Source organism: Diceros bicornis, chromosome 1 (assembly GCF_020826845.1).
Source record: "Diceros bicornis minor isolate mBicDic1 chromosome 1, mDicBic1.mat.cur, whole genome shotgun sequence".
Lineage (NCBI taxonomy): Eukaryota > Metazoa > Chordata > Mammalia > Perissodactyla > Rhinocerotidae > Diceros > Diceros bicornis.
In genome coordinates this window covers 301391-323755 of record NC_080740.1, presented here as the reverse complement: position 1 = coordinate 323755, position 22365 = coordinate 301391, and the positions used below count along the sequence as shown (strand labels likewise).

The window sequence follows — 22365 nt, the reverse complement described above, 5'->3', positions numbered from 1 at the left end:
CGTTGGCCGACCCCGGCGCAGGGAGGAGTGCCACAGGCCTCCTGGCGCCTGAAACGTTCCAGAGCGCCGGATTTGGAGGCTGGCCCCCAGACCCAGAGGAGGCAGGGGACCGGACGCCACCCCACGGGGTTTCCGCGGCTGTTTCCACCAGGAGAGCCGCTCTACACAGACGAGGTGGGGGGATGGAACCAGGCACGCTGGGGAAGAGGGGGACGGTGGGCAGAGTCCCCAGCCAAGGAGCCCTGCCCCTCCAGGACCCCGCCCCACCGAGGAGCCCGGTCCTGCCCAGGAACCCGCGCCCCAGGGAGGAGCCCCACTGGCCCCCGACTCCCGCGGGACTCGGGAATTCCTGCCCCGCCCCCACCCCGGAGCCCCATCTAGGGAGGACCCCGCCCCCACCCCGGAGCCCCATCTAGGGAGGAGCCCGCCCCCAGGAGGACCCCGCCCGCCCCGCCGCGCCCGCTACTTGCAGGTGTGCACGTCGTAGACGCGCGCGCACTCCTGGCAGCTCACGTAGCAGCACCAGTGGAAGACGCAGCGGCACTTCTCCCGGCGCCGCTCGGTGCGCGCGTTGTGGCCGCGGCCGCAGCACAGCAGGTCACAGCCGTCGATGCCGGGCGAGCTCACGTTGCAGGTGCGGTCGCGCGTGCCGAAGGAGCCCGTCTCGGGGTTGGGCTCGCAGAAGTTGGGCGAGGCCTCGTAGTAGACCAGGTCGCGCTCCGTGGGCACCTTGAAGTAGGTGTAGCGCGGCCGTAGCGTCTCCACCCAGCCGCGCGACTCGCGATGCTTCTCCACCACCATCTCCGAGGCGCTGTCGTACTTGTCCTTGAGGAAGTCGCCGATGGCGCGGAAGTCGGGCTGCGACCACCAGCAGGTCTTCACCTCGCAGCTGCCCGACAGCCCGTGGCACTTGCACTTAAGGTGCATGTGGCTGGCGATGGCCTGCAGGAGCGCGCGGGCGAGGGGTGTCAGGCCGGCCGGGGCCCCGGTCCGTCTGCGCGGGGCCGGTCTCCCCTGACGGTGCTCCTTGCCTGCAGTCCCCCGAAGCTCGCCTGGCAAACCCAGCCCACCTGCCTGCTCCAGAAAGCGCCCGGCTCCCAGGCGGAGCAGGTGCCCTCTCCGTGGGCCCCCAGCGCCACTCCTTTCGTGTGGTATGCCTACCCCCGCCGACCCGAGATCTCTGGGGAGCACAGCATCTATGGCTGAGGGAAGGCAGGAAGGGGCTGTGACACGTGCGGTGTAAGTGCCGGCCCGCAGGCAGGAAGACGTCCACTCCGACCAGGAGAGCCCAATACTGCTCGTAGGACACGGGCTAGGGGCAAGGCTGGAGGCTGACCGGAGCACGGGTAATGGGAGTGGCTTGAGCGGGGCACCTTCAGGGCCCAGGAAGCCCAGGACTGTAAGGGAGCGGGAAAAGGAGAAGAGAGGCAGTGCTGGGGGACAAGGCTGTGGGCCTTGGGGGCCCGAGGGTGAACAAGGGGCAGGGCCTGGGGAGGAGTGTGTGTGTTTCTCCCCGTGGCATTGGAGAGCTGCAGGTTCTCTTTCCTTATCTCTTTGGGGGAAGGTGGAGTGACTTAATGAGAACAGTTTAAGGCTGTGGCAGGCAGCAGGTGGTGGGCAGCGGCAGCAGTGGTGGGCAGCAGCCCCGTCAGCCCCTGAGATGGGGCTGGTCCAAACTGAGAAGGGGTGTGAGAGCAAACCACACGCGCGTCTCACTGAGTTCCTGGACTCCACACCAGAAGAGGGTGTGCAGGATCTCAGCCACCATTTTGGTGCTGATTGCATCATTGCGATGGTGATAGGCTGGATACATTGGGTTAAATAAAATTTAGTATTAAAACGAATTTCACCTGTTTCCTTGTTAAATGTGACTAGTAGAAAAATTTTAACGACGTGTGTGGCTCCTATTACACTCCTGTTGGACAGTGCAGGTCTAAGGCTTCAGTGGGCTCTACACCCAGAGGCTGCCTCCACCCTGCCCCCTCTCCCTGCGGTTTCTTCAACCCTTCCCTCTCGAACTGTCCCTTTCCCATGGCATCTGTCACCCCCCATCATGTTCTGTCTCACCTCCATTCTCTTTTTTCCAAGAGGAGTGTGGCATCCCACCTGTGCCTCCTCAGTCTGTTAATTTTACTTTGATCAAAGTCACATGTGCACCCACTTTAAAGAGTCCAAGAGTTCCCAAGACCTGCTGAGAAAACAGGATCTCTGCCCCCACACTCTGAGCACTTTCCGGACCACCCAGGGCAGCGCCTTGCCTCTCTGAGACCTCCGGTGAAATGTTCGTCTTGCTACTTCTCCATTTTGAGTGTTGTGCATGGTCTACAGCCCTCACCATGTCACCACTCTGATGCACACTTCTTGCACCCTAAAAACTACATCGTAAGTTCAGTTAAATCAATATTCGGTGCTGACGGTGTTGAAACTGTTAAATGTCACGCTCAGCTGTGCCATGTGATATGATTATTTTTCCTTTCCCACAAAACGTTTTGTTGTTGCTGTCTTTACTGTACTTATCATGGATTCAGCCTCAGATTCTCCCTTAATTGTCTAAATATCCTCAAGACGTTCAGACACACCAGGTGTTCTAAGAAGCTTTCATCTTCTTGGAGACATCTTTTTCAGAGGCTTTTGGTAAATTTTGCGAAATTTGCATGTCTAAAAATGGAATCTTTTCTTCTTGAAAAGTTGAAAAGATGGTTTAGCTGGGTATAAAATTCTTGGCTTAAAGCATTTTTTCCCCTCAGAATTCTGAGGACGTCACTCCATTTCATTCTAGCCTCCATTGTTCTTGGAAATTCTGATGCCATTTTGATTCCTGATCCTTTGTGTGAAACCCAAGCCTTCTCCTGGGAAGCTGGAGGGTCTCTCCATGGGGCAGGCTGTGGACTTCTTGGCATGTCTGGATCTGCCTTCCCTTTGCTGTACTAGTCACTTACTGGGCCTGTTTGGTCTAGAACCCATGATCTTCAGTCCTGGGAACCTTCCTGCCTTATTTCTTTGCCAACTTCCTTGTCTCTGTTCATCATTGTCTCTTTAGGATTCATCATTGTCTGTTTAGGACACACCCTCCATATTTTCTACTTTTTCCTATTTTCCATCTCTTGGTCTCTTTTCCTCTAATTTAAGGGAAGGGTGTCTCAACTATCTTCCAACTTTTATGCTCAGAGTTTTGTTTCTGCTGTCCTATTTTTCTGTCTTTTTTTTTGTTTTGGTGAGGAAGATTATCCCTGAGCCAACATCTGTTGCCAATCCTCCCGTTTTTGCTGAGGAAGATTAGCCCTGACCTAACATCTGTGCCCATCTTCCTCTATTTTATGTGGGACACCTGCCACAGCATGGCTTGATAAGTGGTGCATAGGTCCGTGCCCAGGATCTGAACCCGTGAACCCCGGGCTGCTGAAGCAGAGCACTCAAACTTAACCACTATACCAGGCTGGCCCCTCTGCTGTCCTATTGTTAATTTCTAAGAGCTCTTTTTATTTTCTCTGAATGCTCTTTTAAATTAACGCCCTGTTCCAATTTCATGGATACAGTGTTTCTCTCTCTGGGGATGGTGATAGTTTTTGAAGTTTTCATGTCTTTGCAACGTCTCTTCCCACAAGTTTTGTTTTGATCTTTACCTTGTGGTTGCTGGAGGCCATCCTCAGATGTCTGTGCTCCTTGCCTGTCTGCCAATATTTAACAGTGGGACACCTGGGATCTCCTATGCACAGGACCGACTGGTCAACGTGGGCCCTCACCACAGAGTGACCTGGCCACTCTGTTTCCTTGAGGTCAGTGTCTTTAAGTCTCTTCTCTTGGGTTCGTCTGATTCCCAGGGGAGAATCTTCCATTCTTCCGTCCAGAGGGTAATGGAGCTTCACTGTGGCGTTAGGATATTAGGACGAGAAATGTGTCTGTAGACAGACGCTTCCACCTGGGCAGCCTCACCCTCTGTGAGGCCTGCGCAGTGTCCCACAGTCCTGACACTCGCTGCTTCACCCTTCTAGAGCAGGAGGCTCCAGACTTCTGCCGTGCTGGAGGAGAGGTGCTGTCTGCATTCAGGGAGTTGGACAGAAGAGCTGGTGGGTTATAAAGTGCTTTGAAGACAGAGTTTCAACCAATCTTCCTGTTTTCAGTCTCATATGTAGCTTTATTTCTTAAGATTCCTGATACTAGTAATTCCTGGTAATTCTCAGATTTCTCCTCTACTGGCTTAAGACACAGCTGTCTTGGGTTTACTAAGACCCAGGTGTTCATCTATCTGCTTTAGCTTTCAGTTCTGTTGCCATTGTCACCTCTTTTGTTTTCCATGTCCTCAAGAGTTATTTATTTATTTTAAAATTCATTATCATTTTAGAGGGCTCTAGGAGGTGCAGAAGAAGGCGGCTCTGCTCACCACTATATTACCAGCACCCAGGAGGTGCAGAGGGAAATGGTTGTGTTTGGTTTGTTGTCTTTAACTGGAAGTCCCCCTTCATTCTTCAGTTCTACAATTTCTAAGTGATTCTTTCCCAAATCTATTGTATTATTTTTATAGCTTCCAGTTCCCTGCTGAAATGTTCAAGCTTGCATTTCAACTTTGTGAACATAAGCATATTTTTCTCATAATCTGTCTAATAATTCCAGTATCTGCAGTCTTGTTTGTGTCGTTCTTGCTGATTACCACTCACTGTGTCATCAGCTCATGTGACAGGTTTTATTTGATTATGTGTTGGACATTGTGTTTGAAAAATCATTTGTAGAATAATTTTTCAGCCTTGCAGGAGGTTATCATCCTCCGGAGAGCATCTATCTGCTTTTTCCAGGTGTGTGGGGATACCAGCAATTAGGTCTTGAGATTTTTTTAGCCTGCACATGTGCACAGGGGCTGGTCTACTTCTGGTTTTCCTTTACTCCTCAGGGTCCCAGCCTAAACTGAGGAGTGATAAAGTAAGAACAGATGTTCTTACTTTAATATAGTTCACATCATTACATTTTTCTTTCATTTGAGTGCTTTTTTGGCCTAAGAAATCTCTGCCTACTCCAAGGTCACAGAGATGTTCTGCTATGTTTTCTTCTAAACGTTTTTTGTTTTATCTTTCCCATTTGGGTTTGTAATTGATTGTATATATGGTGTGAGGCAGGGGTCAAAGTTAATTTTTTTTCCGTATTGTGACCCAATCAACTGAGCAGCATTTATTGAGGGACCATTTCCTGCTCTTACTGCACTGCATGCTCCGTGATGAGTCAGGTGACTGTACAGAGGGACTGTTCCCTACTTCATCAGGGTGTCTGTCTCATCCTGTGTCCGTCCTTGTCTTCAGGAAGATCGGTCCGAGGCACTTAGTTCCTTGTTGTTGTCAGCTGAAGGTCCCTGTCCACCCTTCAGCCGTCTGCAACCCCCCGGGGTTCCACTGGCGCCATCTCTGTGCTGAGTCTCTGGCACGCCGCCTCTCCATCCCTACACCCACCGCTTCCCCTCAGCAGTCAGGCCTCGAGCGTCCCCCTCAGCTTCTGACCTCCTCCTTCCCAGCAGGGCTCACAAAGCCCTTCATAGCTTGGTCCCTGCCAGCCGATCCATCCCCCAGTTTCTCTTTCTTCCTCTGTTCTCCGTTTTCTACCCAGACTGGTCTGTGTACAGTCTTTCACCTCTGGGCTGCCCCAACCTGGATAAGCACCAGGTCTGCGCTCACCGCCCCTCCAGCCTGGGCTGGCCCCTCCGCTGTGCCTGGGGCCCCTTGTGGGTGTGCACACTCCAGGACACGCAGGGCCGTGGTCAGAGGGGTCTCCCGGGGCACCCCCAGGACGCGCGGGACAGGGTCACGGGGTAGGGGGGCCGCGGACCTACCTGGCGCCCCGCCTCGTTGTTGTGGCGGTTCATCGCGGAGCGGGCGTCCGGCCGGTTCTCCCGCGCGTCCGCGAACTCCCGGGACACCATCCCGCCGAACTCGATGTCCTCGCTGCAGCCGCCCCACTTCCAGCCCTCGCCCGGCGAGCCCTGCTGGCGGCCGCTGCAGCCGCAGATGGCGGCCGCGCCCTCGGCGCACGCGCGCGTCACGGCGAAGGCCACCCCGGCCGCGGCGATGGCGTGCACGAAGGCGGACTCCCGGGTGGCTGCGGGGAGAGGCCACAGGTTGGCGGTCCGGGGTGGCGGACCGGGCCTGCGCCGCCTCTCCCTGCGCTGAGGCCTGGGTCCCCACCTGGGCTCACAGGTCATCGAGGCGAGAGGCAGGGCTGCGGGGGAGAGGGTGCGCGTCCCCCAGCGAGGACCCGCGGAGCCCAGGAAAAGATGCCGGACAGCGCTCTCGTGGGGACCCGCAGGGACGGCTGTACGCAGAAGGTCAGATCAGAGCAAGTGCTGGCGAGGATGCGGGAATCGAACCCCGCACCTCCTGGCTGGAAAGAAACGGGCGCCGCCTCTGGGAGAGCCGTGTGGCTGCTTCTTAAAGACAGACACCACCCGTGTGACCCGGCCGCTCGTGTCCTCGGTATTTACCCCGGAGGAGACCCGCGGCCACGCAGGACCAGGAAGCAGATGTCACAGCTGTACTGGTGCTCCCAAGTGTCATCAAGGTGAAACTGGGGTGACCCCCCAGCCCAGGACGTGATGTGGGGCATGGACTGTGGGTCATGGGACTGTCTTGCAGATTTGAAAGTCGCCCACAGAGTGGATCTTAAACATTCTCATCACAAGAAAAAAAATTGTAATTGTGAGGGGATGGATGTTAACCAGACTTTTTCTGGTGATGGTTTCACAGTATATACACGTATCAAGTCATTATGTTGTACATCTGAAACTAATACAATGTTATATGTCAGTTATAGCTCAATTAAAAAGGTGATGTAGCCATAAAGTGGAATTCTATTTAGCAATAACAGGAAAAAGAGCACGGGTGAATCTCAAAATAATTATGTTGACTGGAAACGGGCAGATGAAACAGCCTCCTCCCTGTGCTCTGACAGCCGAGGTGGAGGTCCCCGGCCCAGGTGTGCTGCTGGAAGCTTCCAGCAGCCTGACGGCCCCACCCAGAGCGTGGCTCCTGGTCTGCATGCTGCCCACCTGTGCTGCTTGTTCTGCCTGCACACCTTGCCCTCCTCCACCCTGGACACCAGGCACCAGGGGGCCCAGCTGAAGGGCTGCCTCCTCTGGACCCTTCTACAGACCAGGGGCCTCCAGCGAGCACCCGCCCTGTGCTGGCCCCATGCGCCTGGGCCTGGAGATGCTAGGGGCTGCAGGGTGCCTGCTGGAGAGCAGCCTCCAGGCCACCACTGACCCCGAAGGCTGGTATTGGAGCTGCCCGGGCCCCTGCATGCAGCCTCCTCCTTCCACACATGGGAAAGTGAGTCAAGAAGGGGAGTGGGGGAGGGCTGGAGGTTAGGAAGAAGAAGCTGATCCAACCAGGATCACACAAGGGGTGTGGGGCCTTGGAGAGGCCGCCCGGGGGTGCTCGTCGGGGGCTAGCCTGACCCTGGTAGACAGAAGCCTGGAGTGGCTAGTCTCAAGGACAGGCAGGAAGCTGACGGAGGGAAAGCAGTGGGCGGATATTCCACTCTGGGTGGAGAACGAGGGCACAGGGCTGATGGAACTCTCCCTCTTCCACTCACCGTTCCACATGCGTGTATGCGGCGCCTGCTGTTTGCCAAGTCCTGCTGAGAAAGAGCAGGGAGCAAGATGCGCAAGTTGACCTCTTGGAGCTTACCTGCTGATTGGCAGGAATTTTTTTTTTTTTTTTTTTTTAGTGAGAAAGATTGGCCCTGAGCTAACATCTCTTGCCAATCCTCCTCTTTTCTTCAGGAAGATGGTCCCGAGCTAACACCTGTGCCAATCTTCCTCTATTTTGTATACTGCATGCTGCCACACCATGGCTTGATGAACGGTGTGTAGGTCCACACCCAGGATCCAAACCTGTGAACCACGGGCCTCTGAAATGGTGTGTGTGAACTTAACCACTACGCCACCGGGCTGGCCCCTGATTGGCAGGAATTTTAAAAATCTGGGCAAAAATGCCACCGGCTTTGGAGCCCAGGAGGCCTAGGGCTGAACCCTGGTGTGGCTCTGATAGCTGGTGTACCCTGGGGCATCTCTACTGCCGTCATGTGGGGCCATGCACCCCACCTTTCCTGGCTCTGACTCCTGTCTCTCCTTAGGCCCAGAACTGGCAGGAGGGAGAGGGGAGCAGGAAAGATGTGTGAACAGGACCGACAGGTGCCTTCTGTGCTGGGCGAGGGACCTGTGCCCTGTGTGTCCCTGAGCTCCTCCTGGGCAGAGGCTCCTCGGCAGGTCTGGACCATGCTGGGGCTCCCAGCGGCCCCCGTGGGGCTTCAGGACAGTCATCCTGGGGGGCTGCCGCCTCCTTACCCCACATCAATGCCAGGGGGCTCTCATCCTGGGAGGGGGATGAGCAGGTGGGCTCCACCCTGGGGAGTGAGCAGAGGCTGGGGGCTGCTCCCCACACTTCCTCCAGCTGCATGAGCTCACCTGCTCCCAGGTTTGCAGCTGAGCATGGGTGCCCTAAAGCCCAGGCAGGCAGAGGCAGGGGAATGGAGAGATGGGGTTCCAGCTGGCAGCGTGCACACACTCAGACTCACCCACACAGCTGCTTTCACATCCACACACTCCTGTCACCGAGAAAAGCACATTTACTTCAATACCAAGAATACACAGAGAGGAATGTGTTGAGGAAGTGCCCTCCACACCAGCCTCCGTGCCCCTCTGGCTCCACCCAGCAGCAAGCACACCTGCTTTTGGAGACTCTTTCCGTGGATTTTCCAACAGTTCCTGACGGCCCTCTGCAGGCCTTGGCCACCTGTGTCCTCTCTGAGCTCTGCCCAGAGCAGGCGTGGATTCTCACTGCTTGCCGGAAGCTCCGGGGCCATGTTACCCAGCCACAAACGCAGAAAGGGACCCCCCATTTCTTCCGTCTCCACCTTCTACCACCTGCTCTGTCAGGGACTGCCCAAGCCTGAAGGTGGCTCTGGCCTCCCGCGGTGACCCCCTGTCCATCCCGGCCCTTCCCTGTGAGTCCAGCCCGGCCCTCAGCATCTCCCTCCTGCAGCAGAAGAGGTTCCTGTTGGGACCCCTACCCCTAGCCTCCAGCCTCCTCCCTGCTATCCACACATGTGCGCCACACACACAGACACACATACTTTCACACACACACACACATGCATGCACATACAGACACACACAGATACACACACACACACACACACGCATGCTTGCACGCCGTAGGCAGGGTGCTTTGTCTGACGCCCACCTGGCCCTGCCCAGCCTCTTCTCGAGTTCTTTCCCAGGTGCCCTTGCTTGACCCCCACACCGCCGCCTCCTGCCCCACCTACTGCCCTCCCAGTCCTTCCACAGGTTCTTTCCAGCTGCTCTTCTGCTGGTGCAGCACCTGCCACGTCCCCCTTCCCGATCTGTGGGGCACAGGCCAGGGTCCTGGCCACGCAGTCAGGGCGCGATCCACGCCTGGCCCCACGCAGCCCTCGGGGCTCCCTCCCACACCCGCTCGGCTTGGCTGCCCCCAGACTCATCCCGGCCTGGAAGCTCCCCGAGGTGCGACTGTGTCTGGGTCACCCTTTGTTTCCAATCCAGGGCCCCAGGCCTATGCCACAGATGGTTGTTGGGGAGCGAGGGCCTGGTCGGAGGAGATGGTAGGGAGGCCGCAGAGTCTGAGCCACCTGGGCAGGCCCTCCCCACGGGGCCGGCTCTCTGCCCCTCCCGGCTCAGCTCATCCTTGCAGAGATCCAGGACAGCTCCCCTCACCATCCCCTTTCCCAAAGACCAGCCAGGCAGCTGCCTCCCCAAGACGCCCCATTTTTCTTTCATGATATAACCCGTCAGTTCACAGGCAGGCCTGGAGTGGCCTTCTGCTGGCCCAAGGTGCCGAGTGAATACAGGCCAGCATGTGCTGGATGCAGACCCCTTCCCCTCCTAGCCCTCCACTCAGCAGAGCCCCCGCCCTTATTTTATCTTCTCAAGGACTCACGCTGCCCCTCCCCTTGGGGGGTGGGGGGTGGCAGTGCAGTGAGCCTGGCTTAGGGGCTGTGGATGGGGTTTTCCCAGCTTCCACTATGTCCCGGGCACTCCTGGTGCCTTCCCCACAGCACCCTCTCTGGTGGCCCTTCTCAAGGCTTGGATTCTCCAGGGCCTGAGTACCTTCCCCCAGCCCCGGCCCAACCTGCCCTCCCCGGGCTCAGGGCCGGCTCCTGCAAGAGGAGCCTGGCTCAGCTCTGCCCCCACCCTCTCCGGCTTCTGAGATAAGGCAAGAGCAAGCTGAGCCGAGGGCCTCACCCCGCTGTGAGCAAGGGCTTGGAGATCCCTGCTTATCGAGCCCAGGGCCGCCAGACACACTTGAGAGGGAGAGCAGTGGGGGGGGGGGCTCCCCCTTGAACTTGGAGGAAAAAGAACTCATTCCTGCCCAGCTCTGTCACCAGCCAGCTGTGCAACCTTGCGCAAGTCCCTCGCCTGTGGGCCTCAGTTTCCCCTTCTGCCAGATGAGGAGGGCGGCTCCTCACAGGTGATGTCCTGACAGCTGAGGATGCCTGGAGCAGCCTTCAATTTGTTCACGGAGAAAAGAAGCCTCCACGAAGAGGCCACAAGGCCGCTGTCAGAAAAACGGGAGACGGTTTGTTCTGGCAAAGAAAGTCCCTTTTAAAACTGAAGACACAGGTCTTTGAGCAGCTCCCCGAGGTCCTGACAGACCCCAGAGGGAAACAGGGTAACTTTGCACTGGAGAACCTGGCAGACCCGCCTCACTGAGGGATCGGGGCAGCCGGCACCAGCAACGGGACAGATAGATGGACACGACGTGCCTCCGGACAGGAGGCTCCAGGACATTCTATCCAAAGACCTGCATCATACATCAGACAAACCCTGACCGGGCTCCTCCCGGTCTCCAGAGCACAAGGGCGCGGCTGGGCGAGGAGCCCAACGGACACGCACGGGCCATGGGCAGACAGGGACAGTGGTGGAGAAACGGGTGAAATCTAGGCAAAGTCTAGATTTTGGTGAATAGTGATGGAACCCAGTTTAGACGGACACAGCTGGGCTCGTGCTACATCACCCTGGGGAGGCCTGGAGGATACCCAGACTCTCGCTGCCTCTCCTGCAATGCATCTCTAAGTCTATGATGATTTCCAAAGAAAAAGTTAAAACGCATCCTGAGACCATGCAGAAGGAAGACCCCAAAATGCTCAGGCGACACCCCATGGGGGAGGGGGCTTCAAGGGTTCATAACCCTCCCCACACGGTGAGCATGAATGACAGGGTGCGACTCAAAACTAATGCATCTCTCTGGATAGAGAGCCTATTGCTTTTATCAAATTTCCCCGGAGTTTGAACAAGGTCGTGACCCCTGGTAAGCAGCCTCAGTTTACAAGGAGGGAGACGGGGCTCTCTGTCAGAGGTTCCTGCTTCTGTTGACACAATAGAGGCAGCTGGTCGGGGGAGCCATCCTGTCCTGGGAAGGGAATCGCATCTTGGAGATGAGACTGGAAACACCTCCATCACCAGCAAAATGCCTTCTTGCGAACGGGCTGTGGGAGGTCAAGAGAGGAGGAGGGGATGCGGGCTACTGGGAGGGGTGCTTAAGACCAACACTGCCAGTTCACCACATCACTGAAGGGGGCCTACATAAACCTTTTGAGCTACCTCAGGCCTGATCTGCTCAGGCCCAGGACTCTTATTCCCACACTGCATTCAGGGGTTGGGAAAGGAAGAAGAAAGGGAATTGAGTGACAGATTCATTGTATAAGACAAGCATCTTAGACTGGGGAAACCATGTTCCCAGAAACTTGCTGTTGTCTCATTAGCAATTATTTATTGAGTCCATGCAAACTATCAATGATCTATCCTTCCTTCCATCCATCTACCATCTATCTTTTTATCCACACCCATCCATCCATCCTTCATCCATCCATCCATCCACCATCCATTTACCATCCACCATCCATCCACCATCCATCCACCATCCATCCATCCACCATCCATCCATCCATCCATCCATCCACCATCCACCATCCATCCATCCATCCATCTATCCATCTACCATCCATCCACCATCTACCCATCCCCTATCCATCCATCCACCCACCTACCCATCCATCCATCCATCTATATTGAGGATGGGGCATGTGAGGGAGTCCTGTGTGGTGAGAGCTGGGCATCTGGAGGAGGGCAGGAAGAGCCACCTGGCAGGGCCCCATCACAGCCAAGGCCAGTGCAGCCCTAGATACGGGGAGTGGAGTGTTACCTGTGAGATGGGCTTTGGGGGTTACTTGGCCTCCGTGGGTCTCAGAACTTAGAACGAAAGGATATTAACAACTCCTTTGTTTCCAGATTTAGATTTCACGGGCTTGTCAAGTACCAGCGATCATTTGGTCTGAAAGAGGATTGTCAAGTGCTGTTACTTTGTTGTGAGAGGGTAAGACATATAAAATATGCCTATATGATATAAAAAATAGCTATCATAATTTCAGAAAAGGACCTTTTAACTTCAGAAAAGAAGGCTATATTTCCAAAGTCCCATGTGTTGAAGAAAGTTCAAGAACGTCATTCCAAGGGCCTCGTCTTTCATGTTCCATCATGAAGCTGGTCGGTTAACTATTTATTGAGCACGGACTATGTTCTAAATGGACAAGCTGGCTGCTGTCTCTGTCCCAGGGCTCACCTGTCCGTGGGGAGATGACCCAGGAGGCTGCTTCAACAGGAACGGAAGGGAGATCACCTCCCAGAGGCAAATCCTTTTATCACCGCTGAGAGAACCAGCCCAGACAGGAAGAGGGGCGCTATTCTCTGCTGAGCCACCACCATGGGCCCTCTCAGCCCCAGTGATGTGTGGAGGCTCAGAGCCCACCAGCCACTGGCCCGAGGCTGCACAGCAGCAAGTGCTGAGCCCAGACGGGGTTCCTGGGAGAGGCTCCTGCACCCCCAGCTAGAGGTCCTGAGACTCTACCAGGCTGTCTCTGTGGCTGCAGCCTTGAGGCAGCAGAGACCTGAGCTGCCTTATGGCTGAGGGGTGATGCTAGCCTGTCCTCTCCTGGGAGGAGAGGGCTGTGGAGGCTGACACTGGCTGAGCAGGAGGCATTGGAGTGGCCTTTTTTCACAAGGGTGACCCCAGGCAGTGGAAGTTTCTGGAAGGGGATCACTGAACAGTGAGATCAAGCTCCTGGGACGTTCTGTCTGTGGGGTCTACCCAGGTAGGCCCCTCGGGAAGCTCTGCAGGGAACCAGGCCTGGGGGCTGCCCCAGCAGGGGTCACCCCCGGGCAGTGCATAACTGCAGGCCCACCAGTGGACCTGGGGCCACAGTCCTGGGGGTGGGGGGCATCTATATCTGTAAAGGGTCCCAGATGATTCTGACGCATCCCGGGCTGAGCCCCCTTAGGGCCCAGATCAACTCAGGCCCCTCTTCTGGGCAGTGGCCAGACCCAGCAGGTGTGTGGGAGGGGGGCCCCTGGGGCTCACCATTGGGGGGGTGGTCTCTGATACACTCCCCCATTAGACTGACAAGAACAGGGCTAACTTGGGGGGTTTCAGACACTCTGACACCCCCCACCCTCATGGTGGGTCACGCATTTGGCCTGGCCCCTCTGTGAAGCCAGGCCCTCGGCCACTGGCCCCTGGGACTCAGGGTCCTGGCTGCTGTCAGTTGGTGGCCAGGCAGGGACTCAGCCTGGAACAGGGTGGGGAGCGACCTCCTTGGGAGCTGCAGGGCCTGACTGTTAGAGCCTCCCCTGGCTGACCTGTGGCCCGCAGGACGCACTCCCTCCCCTGGGCGTGCCTCCCCTGGGCTTCCCCCGCACTCTGTCTCTCCTCCGGGCAGTGCTGACTTTGGCACCGGACAGCCCATGACGCTGGGGGTGGTGCTGCCCACACGTCAGCAGAGGGGTGCAGCTGGGGTCAGGGTCTCCTGCCTCCGAGGAGCCCCCGGAACCACGGCTACAACCACAGTGGCCTGCCTGAGGCAGGAGGTCCCGGCTCCCAGCGCCCCCACCCCACGCCCCCAGCGAAGCTCCCTGAGCTCGCCTACTGCAGCTCCTCTCTCCAGGTGTGCAGGTGAACCCCCTTCCACTGCTGGACCACCTGGCCTGGGCCCTCCCGGCGCGAGTTCTCATGGCAGCAGCCATGATGGCAGAGCGGGCCTGCGGAGAGCCCAGGGTGGGCAAACGGCTCTCACGGTGCTGAGCCTCCGTGGGGCCTGTCTCTGCCCCGCCCCCACAGAGCGTCGCCATGGGTCATAGAGACTGCTGGGTGCCCTCGCCCACGCCATACCCCCCAGCACACCCTCAAGGCCCAGGGGAGCACAGCAGTGGTGCCTCCTCCCGGTTGCCTCCCACCCTCCCCGGCTGCTCCTGGCTCTGCCTGCCTGGCAGGTGAGGGCCCAAGGGCTCTTCTAGAGGGTTCGGTGGGTTGGTATCTCTTCCCAGACCGAAGCCCCAACACAAGGGGGAAACCGCGGCCCTGCTGGGTGCCGCTGGACAGACTGAGGACTGGCCAGAGCCCTCAGCTGGCAGGTACCCCTCCCATGGCGCCCACCTTCCCTGGTCCTGGAGCGAGGTTGGGAGGGGCAGTCGCGACAGCAAGTGGTAATCCTGTGGCCCGTCCTGCACCAAGGAGGGAGCCACCTGAGAGCGGAATGCGCCCGCGCCCCTCTGCGGCTGCGGCCCCTGACACCGCCTGGCTGGCAGCGCGGCCAGCGTCCTGATTACCTGCTGGGGCTAATGAATCCGGCTTTGTGAACCACTGTCACGCCGCGTTAGGCCCACAATGGCCCGCGATATTTTATATGAATTTCCCCCTCGTCGGCGATTAGGCCATAGCAAGCCAGTCATAGCAACCGGGAGGTATGCGCGGCCGAGGGGCCGGCGGCGCGAGGGGAGCGCGCCATTCACACGCTTTAACTCGCGCTCCAAGGGCGTGTGAATCGCCAGCAGCATTTCACTTCTCTCTTGTGCTTAATCTTGTCGTCGTCGCGGGGACATTGTATTCTGAGCCAGGCGCGGTGGGGCGTCCCGGTTCTCCTGGCCCCTTACACCCCCTCCCACTGGGGAGAGTTAATGATATACGGGGGAGGCCACGGAGCCCGCCGAGCCCCCAGCCACCGTGAACCGAAACACTTTCGGATGGGGGTCAGGGGTCGCAACCTGGATTCCGCAACGCCAGTTCCCTCAGGAGCCCCTCCTGAGCCCTGTGGCTTGTGCCGTCCTGGCCAGCCTGCCCCAGCCCCGTGCCTGCAGCCGGCCCCTCCGCAGGCTGGGTGGACACACAGGGAGGCTGGCAGACCACCCCCTGGAGCCTGGACGCGGGAAGGGGCTCAGCCCGGGAGGGGACGGCTGTGTGTCCCTCTCCTGCTCCTCCCCAGCCCAGCTCCCCAGAGAGAACATGGAAGATGTGAGGCTAGTCCCAGGGCTGACCTGCAGGGGCAGGGGGATGGAGAGGCCTCCAGCACCCAGCTTACACTGCTGAGAACTTGACTGACACCCTGGACCCTGCCTCGAGGGGCTCATGGCGTCTTAGGGAACTAGCTGGGACTCTGACATAACGTGCTTTGAGGGTGTCAGTCTGGGCAACTCAGCTGCCCAGAGGGTGAGGTCCAGGTGCAGACCCCGTGGTGAGGGCTGGCCCACCTCTACTGGCATCCAGCTCCCTGGGGCCGCTGGGGACACCCCAGACAGGGGCAGGTCCTGGGTCCTCTGGGCCTGGGGACCCCATGGGGAGCCGCAGTGGCTCATGTGCTGGGATCAGAGGCTGGGCTGAGTCTCCTCGTGAGGGAAGCCACTGGGGCCCAGGCTTGGGGTCCTGGGACAAGCCACTGCTGCCCAGAGCTCCTGGCCCACACTGAGGGCACTGAGCTAATGGACAGACGCGGGCAGGGCCCAGTGTCTGGGGCCATTGACAACGAAGTTGGGAGCCACGCCCTGCCCGCTCACCTTGACGTGCTGGGGTACCAGCGGAGAGGCACTAGGGCCGGCTCCACACTGGGCGACACACCCTTCAGGGCCCTTTCCACTTCTCTGAGGTGAGACGCCCCACCCAGCTGAGAGCCCAGCTCCCCACAAAGCCACGAGCCACCAGAAAGCCCACTGGCCTGGACCCGGGGCCTGCCACGGCCACCAAGCTCCCCAGGGGCATGGCCGGGGCAGGGCCTCCTCCAGGCCTGTCCGCTGGCACTGAACCGTGACCCGCCTTCCCCACTCTGTGGCCTCCCCACCCCATCACCTCACAGGGGTCAAGAGTGGGTGTTGGCCAGCCCTTGGGGAAAGCAAGCCCTTCAGGTGCCAGGGGCCTGTGTGTGGGGGGCGGGACGGGACAGATAAGCAGCAATCGTGCACCAGCCTCGTGCACTCAAAATTCTTCAAATGCTTTCTGCCCCACAACTACAGGCTACATGGTCCTGCTGCCTCTGGAGCAGGAGTGGGCAGCTCACCCCAGGCGCCCAGCCCCTCCTTCCGCAAGGGCAGCTTCTCAGGGGTCCACCCGGCCAACCCAGGCCAGGCAGAGGGTGCGGAGTGCATGTTTGTGTGTGCGTGGATGCTGGAAGCAGGAGGTGTGAGCACACCCTGTCCCTCGGATCCTCACACACCCTGCACACACACACACACTCGCACACGCACACACAGGGCTGGCCCCTCATCTCAGCCGGCTGGGCGGTGATAAGCTCTGTTCAACGAGGCCACCTCAGCAGGGGTGGCCAGGCTCCCCGTGGACCCCGCCACAAAGCCCGGGTGACCTCTGACATGATTAGGGTCGCCCAACCCTAATCCAATCAGATTGATTACGCCGAGCGCAGCCGGGGGGCAAGCGGGAGCCTCCACAATGGCCCCCCGGGGCTGGCCTCTCTCTGGGGCACCTGGCAGGCTCTTCCCTCCCGGGCCATTCAGCTCTGTGGCCACAATGAATCCGGCCATTTCTCAGCCCCGGTGGCGTGAGAGGGGGAGGGGGCTTCCTCCTCCCCATTCAGACCAAGTGGTGAGGGTGTGGGGGCCGAGGCTGCAGGATTGTGAGAGGGGGAGGGAGAGACGGAGGCGAGGGCCCAAGGGAGCAAGGGGCAGAGATAGGATAGTGGACATGGAGGAGAGTGGATATGGGGGTGGGCATGCGGAGTGGACACGGGGGTGGACATGGGGAGTGGACATGGGGGAGAGGGGATATGGAGGTGGACGTGGGGAGTGGACACCGGGGTGGACATGTGGAGTGGACACGCAAGTGGACATGAGGGTGGACATGGTGAGTGGACACGGGAGTGGACATGGGGGAGGGGACACAGAGGTGGACATGGGGAGTGGACATGGGGGAGAGGGGATATGTAGGTGGACATGGGGAGTGGACACGGGGGTAGACATGGGGAGTTAACATGGGGGAGTGGGCACAGGGGTGGACATGGGGAGTGGACATGGGGTAGAGTGGACAAGGGGGAGGACATGGGGGAGTGGCACGGGGGTATGGACCTGGGGGACAGGGGGCTGAACTTTTAGGCTGCACAAGAGTGCCAGGGGCCTGCTGGAGCCCAGACCTCCCCTGAGAGGCTTTCGAGGAAGCGAGCGGGTGCAGAGGGGGAGGGGGCTCCCCAGGGCCCCAGCCCGGAAGGCAGCAGCTTGTCTGCTCCTCAGGGCAGGCCCTGGGCACCTGCAGGGCCCACTCTCCCCTGCAGAGCCCTGCAGACCCCTTGCAGGCTGGGGCATCCTCAGGAGGCTTAGGCGGCCCTCCACTGTGCCCGTCTCCTCACTTGTAACCGGAGCTCTGGCTCGTGGGATAAGTGTTAGGATTGGATTTGCTGCTGTGTGTAGGACACAGCAGGCGGCCAGGAACGCAGCGTGTACATGTTTTAAAGAAAGAGAAAACCCTTCGAGATCCAGCTCAGGGGCACCTCCCCCAGGGTGTCCGCCCTCAGAGACCCACGCATTCGCTCATCTTCCAGTCACCCCCTCAGCACCTCCTCACAAAGCACCCACACCTTGGTGCTGCCCGTGTGCCTGCCGTGCATATGTGCTGCACGTGGCGGGGCCCCACACAGACCCATGAGCGCCCCGCAGAGCCCGGGAGAGTGATGACACTTGCAGATGCGGACAGAGCCGGGAAGCAGAGCCGTCCCCCAGGTGGGACCTGTGGCTGAGAGCTGAAGGAGCTGGAAAGGATGAGGGCCGCAGAGACTGATGGTGTCAGGCTGAGGGGCAGGGAGGGGGTGGGGGCGGCAGCTCTGGGAGTAGGACCCGTCCTGGGGAGAGGGCCTGGCTGCTGGGGGGGCGTGACGCAGAAGAAGAGCAGAGTGGCAGGGAGTGGGCACAGAGGCCGCAGGGCAGACCTTGCGGCTGCCCAATGGAGGTGCTCTCGGGACTCAGCAGGGCTGCAGGATTGAGGGTCTGGAGCCGAGGATGAGGGGACACATGTATGAACATGAAGAGAAAGGCAGGGGCCCGCAGCCAGGGAGGATGACACTGCGTCCAAGGGGTCTCCAAGGTGGGTCCACATGTCCCCAGGGGACACACAGACAGGCCGGGCCCTTAGACAGCGCGGTGGTTCCAAGCACCCTCGTCTCCTTTCCTGCCTGCCCTTCCAGGACCACTCGCCTCCCACTCGACCACCCATTCTCCTGGTGCGGGTCTAGCCCTGGGGTCATCTGTAACAACTGGGCCGGCAAGCCCTGTGCCCATCCAGTGCTTCCACTCCTCGTTCCCACAGAACGAAAGAGAGCGCGACTGAGTCACAAGCTGACAGGTTTTCATAACTTTTTGACGGTCACTCTTTGATTTTGGCACAAATAACTCAGAAAAAATTCAAAGAATCGAGAGACACATTATATCAAAACTCTCACACATTATCTATTTATTGATGCGAATGAGGATCCTCACATCTAGATCTGTAAAACCTGGGAACAGGACAGGCCCTCAGCGAACACTGCAGCCAGTGGTGAAAGACTGAAGGCTGTTCCCCTAAGACCAGGAGGAAATCGCGGTGCCCGTTCTGCCCACTGCCCTTCAACATCGTCCTGGAGGCTCCAGCCAGGGCAACCGAGCAAGAAAAAGAAATGAAGGGTGTCCAGGTTGGAGGGAAGACGTAAAACTGTCTCTGTTAGCAAATGACATGAAATCCTAAGGAATGCATAGAAACCTATTAGAACTGACGAACCTTCAGCAAGTTTACAGAGTATGAGATCAACACTAAAACTCAACCATGTTTCTATACTTCAGCAGTGAACATGCAAACATCAGATTAAGAAAACAATTCCACTTACAATAGCATCAAAAAGAATAAAATACTCAGGAATAAATTTAACAAGAGAAATGCAAGATCTCTACACTGAAAACTACAAAGTGTCATTGAAAGAAATTAAAGAAGACCTAAATAAATGATCCTGTGTTCATGGATCAGAAGACTTCACATTGTTAAGACGGCAACACTCCCCAAATTAATCTGCAGATTCAACGCAATCCCTAAAAATCCAAGTCTTTTTGCAGAAATTGATGAACTGATGCTAAAATTCATATGGAATCATAAGGGGCCCTGAACAGCTAAACAATCTTGGAAGAGCAGAACAAAGTGGAGGACTCACATTTCCTGATTCCAAACTTACTACAGAGCCGCAGTAATCAGGACGGCACGGCCCCGGGCACAGACAGACGTGTGGCCCAGTGGGTAGAATAGAGCCCAGAAGTAAACCCACGCTTCTCTCCCTGGCTTCCAGGCGGGGCCCAAGACAGCCTTCCTCCACCACCTGGATGGTGGCCTCTCCAGGTGGGACAGGTTCCCGCCTTCTTCCTGAAATCTTGCCATTTCCTTCTCCCCTGGGGGAGTGGGATTCCTAAGCACCCCCATCTGGGCTCTGGAGCCAGGAATCTAGATGGCCTGGGCCACCGTGCAAGGACTGAACACACCTCCCTGGCCCATGATACCACCAGCCATGACACAGCACAGGATCCGTGGGGGCAGCAACTGCACCACACACATGCGTGTACCACAACATGCTCACACATGCGTGCACACACATGCACGCACATACACACATGCACACACCTGTGTGTACACACAGGTACATGCACACATGTATGCATACACACTCTCACACACACACATGCTCACACACTCACATACACTTGCCCAGTGTGCCACATGCCCCTGTTGACCTGACTCCTCCCGCACACAGCACAGCCATCCCCGTGGGGATTTGCTATGTAATTACCCCAACCAGCAGCTCTGTGAAGTTGGTCAAGTGACACTTATTCTCCCATTTTATAGACAGGGAATGCTGACGCTCCAGGAAGCAAGGTGACTTGCAGGTCAAGATCACACAGCATGACCTCCCCACCCCACCGAGAACATGGGCCCGCCTGGGGATGGTGGCCAGGACCGTCTGATCTCCGGGAGCCCCAGGCCCTTGAACAAACGCCATCAGTCCCCACTATCCCTTAGTGTAATGCTCAGCTGCCCTTGGGACCACATGCAGGCAGCAGTGCGTCTTCCTCCCAGGCTCCGTTGTTCTCCTTCCTTCCTCTGTGTTGCAGCTGCTGGGTCTGAGCAAGGCCATTAGTTCTTACCGTTGGCACTGACCACATGCCAGCAAGGCAGACAGGGCAAGCAGCGTGGCCTCACAGGGCTCACAGGGAGGCTCAGGGACGTGATGGCAAAGGATTGAGGACGGAGCTGCTCTCGGTGTTTGGGAAGCAGCCAGGAGGCCAGTGGGGCAGGAGAGGAGCACAGGGATGATGGAGAGGAAGAAGAAAATGAGGCAGCAAGGCCAAAGGATTCGAGAGAGCTGGGAGCCCCGGAGGGGCCGAGTGAAGGAGCGACGTGGTCTGACACTGCTCTCCTGGCCGCAGGGACACCAAGAATGGCATTGAGCAGGTGCATAGGAGCCACTGTGATCATGCAGGGTGTCAGGACGGCTGGGCTTGGTGGGGGTGGCTGGATTCAGCATTGACACTGAAGGTATTGCCGATGAGACTTATGATGGGGAGATGTCATGGGCGCCCCAGGTAACAGAAGGACAGGGTTGCCCTTGACACGACAGGGAAGCAGGTATGTGGGAGAGATGCATGGCCTTGGCCATCCTATCACCAACACCCCTCGGGACTGTAGGCCTCAGTGGGACTTTGCTAACGTGAGCCGCCCTGTCTTTGCCTGAGCTGCCTTCCTCTGGCACCACTTTCTCCCCAGGTCCTCTGTGGCCTACTGTCGCTGCTGACTCATGTTCAGCTGTGGTCCCTGGGACCCTGCCTCAGCCAGCAAGTCTCCGCCAGCCCATTCTGGAGTGGATGGCACCCCCTGGAGGTGGCTGCACCAGTGCACTTCCCATCCTTCATGCTCGTCTCACAAGGTGACCTTGATGTGCCCTCTAGGGGTCTGTGTCCCCAGCCTAGAACCCAGGTGGGCCTTTGTGTTGACCAACAGAATGTGGTGTTGCATGGCCTCTGAGGTTAGGTCTCAAAGGCAGCATGCAGGCACAGCAGCAAAACCACAGAGTAGGAAGCTTTTAGTTTTTGTTCCAGGATATTAAGCAAATCTCTGCCAAACTGCCAGCTAAAGAAACAGAGGGCCCAGAGACCACACATGACAAAGAATATAGCCATAAAAAATAGTTTAGAAAAGGCACTAAACAAATAAGCAACTATAGACCCCAAGGAGGAGGAAGAATCTGATTTCCTCAGTGTCCATATTATAATATTCAAAAGGTACAGATTTCAACAAAAAGGTACAACGCATGTAAAGAAACAAGAAAGTACAGATCATTCATAGGAAAAAGGAAATTAACAGAAACTATCCCGGAGGAAGCACAGACATTGGATGTACTAGACAAAGACTTTGAATCAACTGTCCTAAACATGCTCAAAGAGATAAAGGAAACCAGGAGGACAATGTCTCATCAAAGAGAGAATATCAATAAAGAGACAGAAATTATAAAAAAGCAACCAAATAAGAATTGTGGAGCTGAAAAGCACAAACTTAAATGGAATAGTTACTAGAAGTTTTCAACATCAGAGTTGAGCAGGCAGAAGAAAGAATCAGTGAACCTGAAGATAGTCCAATTGAAATTATGAAGAAAATTGAACAAACTGTGGAACACCATCAAATGTACCAACATACGCATCAGAGGAGTCCCAGAAGGAGAGGATAGGGAGAAAGGGGCAGAAAGAATATTAGAAGAAATAATGGCAAAAAAGTTCCAAATTTGATAAAAGACTTGGATCTATACTTCCAAGAAGTTCAACAAACTTCAAGTTGGATAAACAGAGGGAGATCCATACCAAGACATATTTTAATCAAATTGTCAAAAGACAGAGACAAAGAGAGAATCTTGAAACAGCAAGAAAGAAGCAACTCATCACACACAAAGGATCCTCAATAAGATTGACAGCCAGTTTCTCGTCAGAAGCCAATGAGGCCTGAAGGTAGTGAGAGGGCGTGT

At 57.0% G+C, this 22365-nt stretch overlaps 1 protein-coding gene across 1 annotated transcript in view; it reads right to left on the bottom strand.

Annotated features, from left to right (window-relative positions):
- Positions 1–462: 462 nt before the first annotated feature.
- WNT3A (Wnt family member 3A) overlaps positions 463–22365 on the bottom strand; it is a 41124-nt gene continuing 19221 nt past the window's right edge. Inside the window, exons 3-4 of the mRNA XM_058553404.1 lie at positions 5813–6078; positions 463–942 (exon numbers count right to left, since the gene is read on the bottom strand). Of these exons, the coding sequence (XP_058409387.1) occupies positions 463–942; positions 5813–6078 (746 nt within the window). The remainder of the gene's footprint in view (positions 943–5812; positions 6079–22365) is intronic.